This window comes from Kogia breviceps, chromosome 2, assembly GCF_026419965.1.
Source record: "Kogia breviceps isolate mKogBre1 chromosome 2, mKogBre1 haplotype 1, whole genome shotgun sequence".
NCBI lineage: Eukaryota > Metazoa > Chordata > Mammalia > Artiodactyla > Physeteridae > Kogia > Kogia breviceps.
The window spans coordinates 194,711,194-194,725,837 of NC_081311.1; the positions used below are offsets into that span (position 1 = coordinate 194,711,194).

The 14,644-nt window shown below is 47.3% G+C and overlaps 1 protein-coding gene across 2 annotated transcripts in view; it reads left to right on the forward strand.

Annotated features, from left to right (window-relative positions):
• The window catches only part of EFHD1 (EF-hand domain family member D1), a 41,385-nt gene extending 27,528 nt beyond the window's left edge, over positions 1–13,857 (forward strand). Inside the window, exons 3-4 of one of the 2 annotated variants that reach the window (XM_059053093.2) lie at positions 3,341–3,475; positions 12,566–13,857. In XM_059053093.2, the coding sequence (XP_058909076.1) occupies positions 3,341–3,475; positions 12,566–12,700 (270 nt within the window). In that variant the 3' untranslated portion in view covers positions 12,701–13,857. The remainder of the gene's footprint in view (positions 1–3,340; positions 3,476–12,565) is intronic. The other variant, XM_059053094.2, reaches the window with a different exon arrangement.
• Positions 13,858–14,644: the final 787 nt, after the last annotated feature.

The following is a 14,644-nucleotide window of genomic DNA, read 5'->3' on the forward strand; positions in this document are numbered from 1 at the left end:
TTCCCTGGCGGTCCAGTGGTTAAGACTTCGCCTTCCAGTGCAGGGGGTGCAGGTTTGATACCTGGTCCGGGAGCTAAGATCCCACATGCCTTGCGGCCAAAAAAACCCCAAACATAAAACAGGAGCAATATTGTAACAGATTCAATAAAGACATTAAAAATGGTCCACATCAAAAAAATCTTTATACAAATTCAATCAGGGCTTCCCTGGTGGCGCAGTGGTTGAGAGTCCGCCTGCCGATGCAGGGGACACGGGTTCGTGCCCCGGTCTGGGAAGATCCCACATGCCGCGGAGCGGCTGGGCCCGTGAGCCATGGCCGCTGAGCCTGCGCGTCCGGAGCCTGTGCTCCGCAACGGGAGAGGCCACAACAGTGAGAGGCCCGCGTACCGCAAAAAAAAAAAAAAAAAAAAATTCAATCAAAAACAATTTCCTTCAATTTATCAGAAGCATTTGACAGCTTGTGTCTGGAACTGCTTTTTAGCTCTGTTAGTTCTGTTTCTTTGTTTTCTGCTTCTCCATCCCTCCCCCCTCTTTGCTCGGAGTCACAGCTAGGACACTTTCCAATTCTCTACAACATACCAGTCTTTGTGGACTATAAATAGGAAGACAAACAAGGCTGCGCAGCTGGAGAAATTGTCATTCAGGGGTTGGTGATTGTCATACATTAAATGGGAACGTCTGGCATGCTTTAGGGAGGGCTGAACATTTTCAGGTAGAGCTGGATTTTTTTTTTTCTTCTTCTTTAACTGGCTGGGACCGGGGGGACCCCTAAAGTTAGGACAGAGCTGCTGGTGGTCATCCGCTGAGCTGACAGAGTGGGTTTGAGCACACGTGGCCGGGACCCTTGAGGAATACTTTAAGTCCTCCTGTAAACACCAACATTGTCATCTCCGCTGCAGACGTGAGACAAATGAGTTTCAGAGATGAAGAGACACCCCCTCCCCGTCAGGTCACTTGGACTGCTGCTAGGCTGGGGGCAGTGCTCCATCTTTCCTAAGCTGCCTCCCTGGTATGGAGGGGCTATCTGTTTTGTGTTTACCGTATGGAGCATTGGGGAGGGGGGTGGCTTCTGTAACTAGGTGCTTTAAGGATGGGCAGGTACTGACGGGTGGATGGGTATTTTACTCCTTCTCTCTGCCCGAGGCTCACGTGGCAGCGCTGAAGTCCTGGCTGCTTCAGTCTCTTCCGTGAGAGCCCTACCACAACTGTCCCCCCTGCCGCCTGTCCCCCATCCTATTCTTGGGGGGGGCCTCACCTCCTTCAGTAGGCTTGATTTCCAAGGCTTCTTTGGAGCCAATGTTCTGGCTCGGATAATCTGCAGCAAACTGAGTCTCTGCCGGCCTCTAGTGAGAGAGTTTGAAGCTGCAGGTGGGTGAACGTGGTGTTTCTGTAGAGTCAAGCATGCCCATGGTGGCCTCCGTGAAGCTGCAAGTCCTGGAACATCTTGCTTCACCGCTTGCTTTGTATTTGGCGATGTCCACAGTGGAGTTAGGACCCCTGAAGCAAGAATTACGAAGAAAGGCTTGCTGGCAAGGCATTTTGGGGTGGTGGTGGTGGAAGCCGAGACTTTCACTTAATGAAACACGCTCCCCTCTAGGGATTAAGAGCGTTGGCAGTAAAAGACACAAGTTGCAATTTGGAAAAAGCGTGCTGAAGTTGTCTTACCTCTCACTCTGCTTTAGCTAATGTTCTTTCCTCTTGGGGAAGACAATCTTTAGAGGAGATGGTCATTAAAAAAAAACCCCTGAAAACGGAAATTTCACACATATTTTAGGCACTTGAAAACCTGGAGGAGCCTCTTTCTGGGATGACTTGGAATACATCAATTTTTATTCTTTCTAGATGGAAAAATAAATTATGGAAGCTAGATAGAAGATGTCTGATAGATAAATTCACAAAAATTTTTTGAAGAAGAGAAGTAAAAAGCCATAAAACTTCCTTGAGGGTGATGGAAGGATGTGCAGGTGGGGGGGTCAGAGACAGCTCTTTCAGGTTGGCCTATTTATTTATTTAAAAATTTATTTTGCAGAGGTCTTAGTACAAATTGGCTTTAAAGAGAAATTCATTCAGGTCACATTTTGAATCTGGAGGAAGGGGGTGGATTATTCAATAAATGATGTGGGGATTACTAGCTAACCATTTGGAAGAAAATAAAGTTAATGATAAACTTCACATGACAGATCAGAATAAATTTGAGATGAAATATTTACACTTTTTAAAAAGTCATAAAGGCAGTAGACAAAAACACAAGCAATTGTTTCTGTAACCTTGGTGGCAAGGAAGGATTTTCTAAGCATAAGATTGGTGAGAGAAAAGGAAAAATTGATGATTTTTTTTTTTTTTTTTTTCCTTCGGTACATGGGCCTCTCACTGCCGTGGCCTCTCCCGTTGCGGAGCACAGGCTCCGGACGCGCAGGCTCAGCGGCCACGGCTCACGGGCCCAGCCGCTCCGCGGCACGTGGGATCTTCCCGGACCGGGGCACGAACCTGTGTCCCCCTGCATCAGCAGGTGGATTCTCAACCACTGCGCCACCAGGGAAGCCCAAATGGATAATTTTGGAAAAAATTTTTCTGTAAACAAAATTGAAAGGGAAGTGACAGAGCTAATGTATTTGAAACATAAAGTATTTGGAACAAGGTTCTATAAAGATCTCTTAGAGAACACCAAAAAGGGTAAATAATCTAATGCCAAAAATGGGACACAAATGGAAAATAGGAATGGTTCAAAAATGTCAGAAATATTGAATCATTTAGTTTTAAGAAATAGTACATACAGGTCTACTGGATTTTTTCTTTCATGGCTGTTAACTAGGATGCTGCCACTTTTTTGCTTTTACAGACAATGCTTCTTAAACTATTATGTAAATGGTTCTAAAGGATAGATTCCCAGCAGTGGAATTAATGATTGGTAGGGTGAAAACATTTGATCTTTTGTAAATATTTCCAAAGTGCCCTCCAAAATTTTTCATTCAAGTTATACGCCCATCAACTCGATATAAGGGTGCCCATTCCCCTACATCCTTGTGGAAAAATAGGCAGGTTTGGTTTCTGTCTTTCTTTCTTTTTTTTTTTTTTTTTTTTTTGGCATGGGTCATGTGGGATCTTAGTTCCTGGAACAGGGTTCGAACCCATGCCCCCCGCAGTGGAAGGGCAGAGTCTTAACCTCTGGACCATCAGGGAATTCCGCATGTTTTCAGCTTTGACAAAACAATTTGTCACACGGACACATATACACCCCTTCCAATAGGCTTGGCTATAATGACCCTAGCTCAGGCCAGAGGGGGTTGTTGCGAATCTCTCGGCGCTGCTGACTTTGCCCCTAATCGACCTTCCCCTGTAGTTCCTGCTCATATTCCACAAGGCCGCAGCGGGGGAACTGCAGGAGGACAGCGGGCTGATGGCGCTGGCCAAGCTTTCTGAGATCAATGTTGCCCTGAAGGGCGTCAAAGGTGCCAAGGACTTCTTTGAAGCCAAGGTAGGTGCCTCCTTGCTGTGCGGGGCAATCCCTCCCTCTGCACATCCTGCCCAGCAGGAGCTCCCAGCCGGCGAGCAGCTCATCCGCTCCCTCAGGACGAGCGAAACAGCAAGCGCTGAATCGTGTGAGCTTGTGGGGCAATGAGAGTGCGTTTGTGTGCCATCGGAAAATTTAAAACAAAGCAGGAAGACTGCCAGACGGCAAATGCACTGGATCCTGGTTTCAGATTCAAACAGGTTTGCTGGTGCAATGCTGCCAGATTGACTCTGAAGCCAGACTTTCCTAAAGAATTCCTCCTTACCCCAAACCACAGTTGAGTTACTTGAACAGCCACCTGCATGTTTGCATCTTAGACACCTGTGTGTGAGCAAGTGAAAAATGGGGCCCAGGGGGGGTGCCCCGGTGGCTTGCCCTGAATCAGAAAAAGGATTTGCATCATTGATAATGGCTGAGAGCTGGGAAGGCATCTCCAGTGCCTGGTCTTGGAGCCCTTCTGGGTGCTTGCATTCGTTCACGAGTTCATAGGGTCATTGAACGTTTATGGAGATTCTGCCCCCGCTGGGTGCTGTCATGTTCCCCTCAGCAGGGCACACCGGCAGAAAGAGTGATCAGGAGAGCCCTCCAAGTCCCCCTCCACAGCAGTGGAGTGCGGTGGATAAGGCTACCTGGGTTCAGATTCTGCCTCTTCCACTTACCTGTCGCCTGTCTGTGCCTTAGTTTCCTCATCTGTATAATGGGCTTGATCATGGGCTTGCCAGGAGGATTAAATGCATTCACGTGTATGAAGTGTTTAGCAAGCGCCTGGCCCACCGAGGGCACTCTGTATGTGATAGGAGCTGTTGAGACTCCCTTCCACTCCAGGCAGGAGACAGCCAGCCTCTTGTGGAGTTTTGGCTGATTCCAGGAGTTTGCCCAGAGACAGAGTGTCCTTGGTGACAAAGCCCAGCCTGCCCAGGCCGCTAAGCAGCACTCTCTCTTCCCTTCTCTGTGACGTTGCCTTGGAGACAAGAGTACATCATCTTTCCGCCAGTACGTAAGCTGTGAATGGTGGTGGCCTCCTTATGCCTGAATCCCCTACTGCTGTCACCTGGCAGGTTCAGGGACAGGCGGACCGCTCACTGCACCTTCAACACCAGCATCATATACCCAATCTTGAAAGTGGTTTGGCCCTTCCTTCATGACTTAACATTGGTTCACCTCAGTTCCAGAAATGCCAGGCACCAAATCAAGCTCTGGAGAAACTCGCGTTGGTAATGATGAGTAGAGAGGAGGGGTGGTGGCATGAGTCCTCTCTATTCATTGACTGAGTCACCCTTTGCAGATTTCCCGAGATGCCTTGGGCAGGGGCCTGGGATTGAAACCCAAAGTTAACAGGACGCTGTTTTCAGCACACTGCCATAGCTCGATATGCCGAGTACTCAAGTCTGTATGGAGTCTCTGGGAATGTCTTATCTGGGCGTTCCCAACCTTTTATAATCTGGCTCTGATCCCGGATCCAGCCTTCTTCACCCCTATGCACAGTTCTTCAAGTACGGCCGCGTCTTTTCACACCTGGGCCTCAATACCTGCTGTTTCCTCTGCCTGGAATGTCCCACCCAAATGCCTCTTCCACGAGAACTCTACACATTCTATCAAACCCAGCTTAAAGAGCTGCCTCTTCTAGGCTGCTGTTCCTGACTCTCGGGGCTGAGACTGTCCGTGCTCTTCTGGGTGCCTCTATTATGAATGGAAGCACTATTAAAATTTATCTGTTCAAGATATTCTTGGACGCTCTTGGTAAGAGTATAAATTGACCCAACTTTTTGGAGAGCAGTTTGGGGCCAGCTGTTAACATTTCATATCCCTCACCTCTGGAAATATGCCTTGAGGATTTTATCCTTCAGAGATACTCATGAAAATGCACATAGATGTATAGACAAGGATTTTCATACAGTATTGCTATAACAGAGGAAAATTGGAAACAACCAAAACTTCCACTACCAGGGAATTGAGTCCACCTTGGTACACCCACACATTTGTACACCCTGCAGCTCTCAAAGAATGAGATGCAGCTGCATTTATGTGTGGACAAATGTCCTGAATGAATTAGGCAAAACAGTATGTTTGAAACCCAATTTCATTAAATAGTTAAGTACAACCTGGATAATTATATATTAAAGTATTAGTAATAGTGTTGTCAGAGGAACTTATTTTCTATAATTTTGTAAGGTTTTATGATGTGTGTGCATTATTTTTACAACAAGGAGAAAAGATGAAAAGAATAACAATAAAATTTTTTGTGTTTATACATCTGCCTCCGCTCCCACAGATTCAAAGGCAGGTGTGTTGTGTTTGTAATTACAGTGCTTGACTAATAATGGCCCCCTCAGGAAATGTTTGAATGAATGACGAATGGAAGGAATTATTGCCCAAGTTTGGGAGAAGGCCATAAAGGAGCTGACATTTGCTACAGATGTTCAGAGATGAATGGGGATTCACCTTGTAATCAGGGAAGGGAAGGCGTTCCTGCCGTGGAAACAGCAAGAGCAAAGGCTCCAAGGCGTGGGGGGTGGGGGTGGGGAGTGTCTGGAGGCTGGCCTCTGTCCATACTGGATGTAGCTGGACAGGGAGCTCTGGGCTCCCCTGAGGGTCAGGCCTTCCCCAGACGGCTGACCAGAATTATCTGCCAACCAGTTTCCCAGACCTCACCCAACTCTACCTGGGCTCTGCAGGTGGATCCAGTGCACAGCCAGGCTTGGAGAGCAAGGCTTTGATGTGATCAGCGGTGGGCGCTATGGGGACAGACTTGCCCCGGGGGAGGCTGGACTCAGGGAGGCCTCCGTAGGCGGCTGGAGAAGAATTGCAGGTCCGGGCTTCCCTGGTGGCGCAGTGGTTGGGAGTCCGCCTGCCGATGCAGGGGACGTGAGTTTGTGCCCCAGTCCGGGAAGATCCCACATGCCGCGGAGTGGCCGGGCCCGTGAGCCGTGGCTGCTGAGCCTGCGCGTCCGGAGCCTGTGCAAAAGAATTGCAGGGGCTGGGGAGGAGGTAAGGATTAATCCCCTACTCCCTAGAACTCTCAGTATTTATTACCACTTGATTGGAGGTGGAAAGTATAATGGCACAAGGTTATTGGAGTTGTATGGCCAGGGGTTGATGTTTAAAAAAATCAAGACAGGACCCATGCCCGTGAATGTGAATGGTTTATGGAGGAAAAGTGATAAGCTGGGTTTTACTGTTAAGTCTCGAGGTGACTTCAGGCAAGGGAAGATCTATCTGCCCCTTCATCGGAAGGGTACGCTGTTGGTTTTTTTTTAGCACCCCTCTTACCCAAGCCTCTTTAGATTGGGTATTTTTCTTTCTAGTATTTCTCACTACCTGGCATATATTTATTGATTGTCTGCAAACAAAGTAAAAACAAAAGACCTTGTGCCTTTTGTTTGCTAATAGTTTCTGCTCAGGTTCTGTTGGACAGAACTTGGCTACACCCAGCTAAATGGGAGGCTACAAAATGCCTTTTTTTTTTTTTTTTTCCTGGAGATCCATGTGCCCAGTTGTAATTCTGCTACTAAGGAAGATGAGCATACTAGATACTGAGGGTCATGGAATAATCTCTTCCACACTTGTCCACTCCTGAACCGACCACTGGCGAGGGCTGGAGTATCTACCTATTGGAATCTATTGGATTCTCTCCTCGAGCCCAGGGGTGAGGTCAGACTCCCCTAGATCCTTGGGCCAGGTGCCAGGGGAGCATCTCTTAGAAAGAAAGAAGGAGGAAGTGGATGTTTCATGGACACTCAGCCACACAGACCACAGGAGCTATCTATCTTCACAAGATACAGGCTGAAACCCGAGAACTAGAGGGAATTGACCAAGGGCAGAAGTAATGGTGACTGGACTGTGGGAGAGGAAGTAACCAGAGATACAAGGAAACCCTGGAGAAAATGCTATTTTGCAGGCCAGGAGCAATTTCAAGAAGAGATTGAATCAGATGAGGCCAGAGCAGAGGTCTTGGGTCCAGCAAATGGGTCAGTGGAGATTTTTGAGAGATGAGGTTCACTGTGGAGGGCAGATTGTAATAGGGTAAGAGGTGGGTGGGAACTGGGGGGAAAGAGCCCTGATGGCTGCTTTTCTGTCTAGGAGGTTGGCAGAGGGGCCTGGACACAGTGTGGATGGTAGCTTAGGATCAGGAAAGAACTTCTGAGTTTTGGGTTTTTTTTTTAAAGACTAGGGAAGATAGATGTTGGTGTGCTTTTATGTCACAGGGTAGTGATCCAGGGAGAAGAAAACATGAAGATAAAAAAAGGAAGGGGTGGGCTTCCCTGGTGGCGCAGTGGTTGAGAATCCGCCTGCCGATGCAGGAGACACGGGTTCGTGCCCTGGTCCGGGAAGATCCCACATGCCGCGGAGCAACTAAGCCCGTGAGCCATGGCCGCTGAGCCTGTGCGTCCGGAGCCTGTGCTCCGCAACGGGAGAGGCCACAACAGTGAGAGGCCCGCATACAGCAAAAAAAAAAGAAAAAAAAAAGGAAGGGGTGATTGATGGGACAAGGACTTGGAGATCACAGAATCAAGAGATGAAGTAGACTTTTAATGTGGAGAAGAAGGAGCCTAAGTAGAGTAATTGCAAGGGCCCCCAGCCCTCCTCTGACCTGGCCAGGAACGGGCAGGTGGGGAGACTGACAAACATGTGAGTGCTGATGATTGGCCAGACCCTCTGCTGAGCGCTTCAGATTCATGTGTTGTCTAATGCTCGCACAATCTCTCTGGAGGTAGGAGTTACTGACCCACTTTGCAGATGAGGAAATTGAAGCGTAGACAGTGGTTTGTTGATAAATGTTAAGCAAATGGCTGTCTGGACAAACTGTATATATATATGCCTAAGTTTATTATAAATGTATTTTACAGATATAAAAGATATGTAGCACACAATTTGCAAATAATAAAATATATACTATTTTAGTTGTAGATTCCATATAGCCTATTGATTCTTTTTTTAAAAAATAAATTTACTTATTTTATTTATTTTTGGCTGCTTTGGTTCTTCGTTGCTGTGCGCTGCTTTCTCTAGTTGAGACGAGCAGGGGAGACTCTTCGTTGCGGTGCACGGGCTTCTCATTGCTGTGGCTTCTCTTGCTATGGAGCACGAGCTCTAGGCGCGCAGGCTTCAGTAGTTGTGGCTCGCGTGCTCTAGAGCGCAGGCTCAGCAGTTGTGGCGCACGGGCTTAGTTGCTCCACGGCATGTGGGATCTTCCCGGACCAGGGCTCGAACCCGTGTCCCCTGCATTGGCAGGCGGATTCTTAACCATGGCGCCACCAGGGAAGCCCACCTATTGATTCTTAAAGAACGGCTCCTTGATTTTTGCTGGACTCTTTTTTTTTTTTTTTTGGCTACACTGCGTGGCATGGGGGATCTTTGTTCCTTGATAAGGGATCTAACCTGTGCCCCCTGCAGTGGAAGTGCGGAGGGGTCCTAACCACTGGACAGAGCAGGAATCCCCCCTTTGCCGGACTCTTGCACCTGTAGGCAGCCTATGATTGCAACTGACAAAAGAATGTAGTTATGGGGACTTCCCTGGTGGTCCAGTGGTTAAGACTCTGTGCTTCCAATGCAGGGACAACAGGCTCGATCCCTGGTTGGGGAACTAAGATCCCACATGCTGTGTGGTGCAGCCAAAAAAAAAAAAAAAAAAATGTAATTCCAACATGAATGTTGGTTGGTATTTTGTTTAAAATTAATTTCTAAGAAAAAAGTGAAAGGACATATATCAGAACTTCATTCATTCATCAATGACGTGAGCAACATCTTCGCTGAATTTGATAATAGTTTTCAAACATTGGAAGAACATTCTCTCCATCTTGGAGCTATTCACAATATAAAGGCTACAAACACTACACATGTTTAATCTGCATTTTTAACATTTTTCCATCACTTTCTTAAGAAAAGATTATCTAGACAGTCAATGAAACAATAATCAAACCCTTGTTTGTAGCATAGTTGTTCCAAGATATAAATACTCCCGCTGGAGTTGCTTTCAAGCTACCAACAGGATGCTGTTGAACGCGGAGTTGGGAAGATTCATGGTAGCATGTCATCACATAGGATTTCCACCTTAGAGATATAACAGACGTAGGTAACCTCAAGAACACAAATAATAGTGAAATGTAGTAAAATAATCAGGAATGACTTTTAAGTATGTATTACTTTTGTTTGTAATATAATTTATTTAATTGTGAAAGTATATAAATCTAATTTTTAACAAAAGCTATATTTTTTTTAAGATGTTTTTGTTATAAACTTTTTTTTTGGCTGCGTTGGGTCTTTCGTTGCTGTGCGCAGTCTTTCTCTCGTTGCGGTGAGCCGGGGCTATTCTTGGTTGCGGTGCGCGGGCTTCTCACTGCGGTGGCTTCTCTTGTTGCGGAGCACGGGCTCTAGGCGCGCGGGCTTCAGTAGTCGTGGCATGTGGGCTCAGTAGTTGTGGCTCAAGGGCTCCAGAGCGCAGGCTCAGTAATTGTGGTGCACGGGCTCAGTTGCTTCGCAGCATGTGGGATCTTCCCGGACCAAGGCTCGAACCTATGCCCCCCCTGCATTGGCAGGCAGATTCTTAACCACTGTGCCACCAGGCAAGTCCCTTAAGATTTTTTTGATGTGGACGATTTTTAAAGTCTTTACTGAATTTGTTACAATATTGCTTCTGTTTGTTATGTTTTGGTTTTTTGGCTGTGAGACATGTAGGATCTTAGCTCCCCGACCAGGGATCGAACCCGCACCCCCTGCATTAGAAGCCAAAGTCTTAAACACTGGACCACCCGGGAAGTCCCTAACAATGGCTATATTTAACAACCAGCTCATAAAATTCCTGGAAATCAAACAACTGGCTTGCAAGCAGGTACTAGTCAGTACACCTCTGAGCCTAGAGATGTTCAATGAAGCGCCCAGGGTCTCACTTCCAGAAGCACAGGGAAATGGGGATGGATAAAATGGGTGGGAGAGGAGTCCAGAGTGGACGGACTGCATTCCTCTGTGTTTTCTAAATGAGGGAGGAGGTGGGCTGCTGAGAGTGGCAGGATCCTTAAAGGCTGCGGCTGTTTGGAAGACGCTGTGGGGAAAGAGATGGGAGGAGGAGGGCTGAGCTTTACTGAAGGCCCATCCCAAACTGGAAATCCTCACCTCCCAGTGGGTCCAGACACGGTCCTTGTGAGACTTCTTTTTTTTTTTTTTTTTTTTTTTTTGCGGTATGCGGGCCTCTCACTGTTGTGGCCTCTCCCGTTGCAGAGCACAGGCTCCGGACGCGCAGGCTCAGTGGCCATGGCTCACGGGCCCAGCCGCTGCACGGCATGTGGGATCTTCCCGGACCGGGGCACGAACCCGTGTCCCCTGCATTGGCAGGCGGATTCTCAACCACTGCGCCACCAGGGAAGCCCCTTGTGAGACTTCTAAGAAAAACACATTCGCAGCCTGCAAGCAGGAATAAAGTCCTTGGTCCAAGGGCAGCACTTGGCGGACTGGGAAGGGAGAGGTGAAGTGTGTCAGGCAGAAGTTCAGGTCCTAAAAAAAAGAAGTGCAGGTCCTGGGAGTTGGAGGTACTGTGACAGGTGTGTTGCAAAAATTGGTCAGGCATCCTTTTCGGGTTAAAAAGTAGACTAGGGCAAGGCCAACACACTAGGGAATGGGAGTGTGAACCCTGGTTGTAGGGTTCTATGGATGCTTGGGGAGGCTGGGTAGATAGTAAACTCCAACCTGGACTTCTTGCCAGAGTCAAGAAAGAGCAGTCTCTGTTGAAATTTTTGATGACATCAAAATTTAAATATTTGTATGACCCGAGATACCTTGAAGTTAAAAGACAAACAAAAGACTAGAGGAAAGTAACTGAATAAAAATATGTAATAGGGGACTAAACCTAAATTATGTAAAGAATTGCAAATTAAAGGAAAAAAAACAACTGAATAAAAATATGGGAAAGCATACAAATGGGTAATTCACCAAAGAGGAAATAAAAGAAGGTGCCAATTTTTTTGCCTATCAGATTGGCAAACAGGAAAAAGGTTAATGATAAGCGTTGGTAAGGTCGGGAAATGAGCGCTTGCATTCCGTGATGGTGGGGTGCAAACTAGAGCAGCTGTTTGGGGAGGAGTTGAGCAGTCTTTATTAAAAATAATGTACATGCGGGCTTCCCTGGTGGCGCAGTGGTTGAGAGTCCGCCTGCCGATGCAGGGGACACGGGTTCCTGCCCCGGTCGGGGAAGATCCCACATGCCGCAGAGCGGCTGGGCCCGTGAGCCGTGGCCGCTGAGCCTGCGCGTCCGGAGCCTGTGCTCCGCAACGGGAGAGGCCGCAACAGTGAGAGGCCTGCGTACAGCAAAAAAAAAAAAAAAAAAAAAAAAGTACGTGCCCAACATGTTTGCAAATTCTACCAAATTGATGAGACACACAGAGAGGAAAAAAAAAAAAAGAAGACTCAGTCCTAGAATAGAGGATAAGATGGATTTATCTGATACTGTATTATTGAAGATGGATTCATATCCCATTCCCAATGCCAACAAAAAACATTCAGTATTTGGAAGTAAATTTAGAAGGACTGATTCAGAGAAAGCTGAAAATTTTAGTTGGTAACATTAAAAAAACCCAAACAACCAGTACTGAATGAAAACTGAGTCATTCAGGGAAAACTGTACATTATAAAGATATCCCTTTGCCACAGGCAGATTGATGCAATCCTATTCGAAATGCCTGCAGGAAGCTCCTTTGGTTTTTGTTTCCCCCTAGAACTAAAGAATATTATTGTGAAATTAAAGGTGGAAAGTAGAAGCGGGCAATAGGCGTGGATGTTAAGGGTATCCTGAAAAAGAAGCTGAGGTGGAAAAGCCCACCCCAGCAGATAGGAAGGGGCATGTGTAACACAGCAGCGAATAAAGTGACGGTGTCCTCGCTGTTAGAAAGCAAACACTGGAAGACCAAGGGGAGGGAGTATTGGGCGGGGGTCAGGACCCCAACAGGACCGGGATCCCAGGTCACGTGGCTGGAGGCAAGCGAATTCTGTCTGCTGGGCTGCTCCCTCTCCAGGTTTCTCTCTCCTGTCTCACTCTGTTGGTCTGTCCTCGCTGTTTCTCTGCAGGTCCAAGCCTTGAACTCTGCCAGTAAGTTTGAAGCGGAGCTAAAAGCGGAGCAAGATGAGCGGAAGCGGGCAGAAGAGAAGAGGAGGCTCCGCCAGGCAGCCTTCCGGGAACTCAAGGCCGCTTTCAGTACATAGTTGGGCTGACCTTGACCTCTGGCCACAGCTGTGCCTCACAGATGCCCCAGGGAGAGCTGGCCGGCCATCCTCACCCCTGCTGACCCTTTGCCCCAACAACCACCACCCAGCGCAAACTCCTTAACCTCACAGGGGTGGCGGGGGGCGGCTCTCATCTCCATTTGGGAGCCCCTCCCAGAGGTTCCAGCTGCCCCTCCCCACCCCCAGTCCCTCTCCTGCTCGCCTTCCTCTACCCTTCTCTGTAGCCGGAATGTGCCTCGACGTGGCAACCTTTACTCTTTCCTTATCTCTTTCCCACTCCACATCAGAGTGGTCTGCTGTGTTAATTTGTACAGATGCTTCTTTCTTTGGTGGTCCTCCGAGGACATAGTCCCTGGAGGCCTGTGACATTAATGTTGTCCATTTTCTTGGGTCATCCCTTTCTGTGCCTCTTCCCGTCATGCCCCTCTCTCCTTTGTTTCTCATCCAACTTCCCTGTTCTCATTCTTAGCCTGATCCTGCCGGGTGCTTTTGCATCTTCTGTCCTCTGATGATAGTGAGGTTTAAGGCAGGCCAGGCTGGACCACTCCCTATCCCCTCTGCAGTCGGGGGCACGGCGTGCTGCTGAGATGACACAAAACAGTGAAAGGAGAGGAGATTCTGTTCCTTCCCATCACCTTTCTCCTGTCCTCCTAGCATTCCCCCTGTATCTATCCTTTTCTTTCTTCTTCCCACTTCAGCCTTTTTTTCCCTACCCCTAAATACTGTGCTACTTAACTGTAAGAATGATTATAAGTAGTATTAATGAGTAGAAGAGTTCCTGTTCACTCTGACTCCATGCAAATTATATTACAGTAGACCCCTGACATTCCCAAGTGACAAATCCAGAGCCTTTCAACATCCCCAGTCACGACCGTCCTCACCACCTAGCTGGTTTCCAACCTCTGCTCTAAGGTGCTGAGGTGAAGCTGTTCTTCAGCATAATTTTTTATATGTTATGAGTTCTTGGGATTGCTCACAAATATCAGGGGTTTTTTGTATTTTATAAAAGAATTTCTAACATCATATTTATTTCTTCTCTTTTTTACCTGCTGTCTCTACAAAAAAGAAAACATCTGCATTTTTACCTTACGGCTGTTCTTTTTAAATAAACAGTGCAAATGGACTTTGCCATCACATCACTGTGCTTCTAGTCTTCTGTGCATTGGAGGGGAGAGAAGGGTGTTTTCTGTGGGGACCACATCCAGCCTAGGCTCCTGTTTCACACCAAGTCCCCGAAGTGCAGTTAGAGGTTTGGCTTTCACTCCGGGGCGTTCTGAGTACTGAGGTTTCCTCTACAGCTACTCTTCCCCTTCCCATCCCTGAGGATTCTTTCAGCTGCAGGTAAAATCTGCAGCTTAATTTCTCTTGCTTCCTGGACCCCTTGAAGCTCTGATGAGGGCCAATGACCCTTCCCTCCCATGTATCATTCCAGGGTATTTAGGGGACCTAGGTAAAGACCGCTGGCCTAAAAGAACACCCTTAGCTCCCCAGGGAGAATAACTTCTGTTTCTGCACAAACCCAAGACTTAACAATTCTCAGGCATCCTTTTTCCACGTAGGGTCACCCCAACCTCCCCACCAGAGGAAGTGGATATGGAAAAGGCAGGGAGAGACTCTTGCCATGTAATCCAGCAATCGTGCTTCTTGGTATTTGTCCAAATGAGCTGAGATACTTTGTCCGCACAAAAACCTGCACGCGAATGTTGATAGCAGCCTTATTCATAGTTCAAAACTTAGAAGCAACCAAGGTATTCTTCAACAGGTGAATGGATAAACAAACTGTGGTCGATCCATACAATGGAATATTGATTCAGGGATAAAAAGAAATATTATTCACTGTCGAAAAGAAATGAGCTATCAAGTCACAAAATGACATGGAGGAAACTTAAGTGCATACTGCTAAGTGAAAGAAGCCAGTCTGGA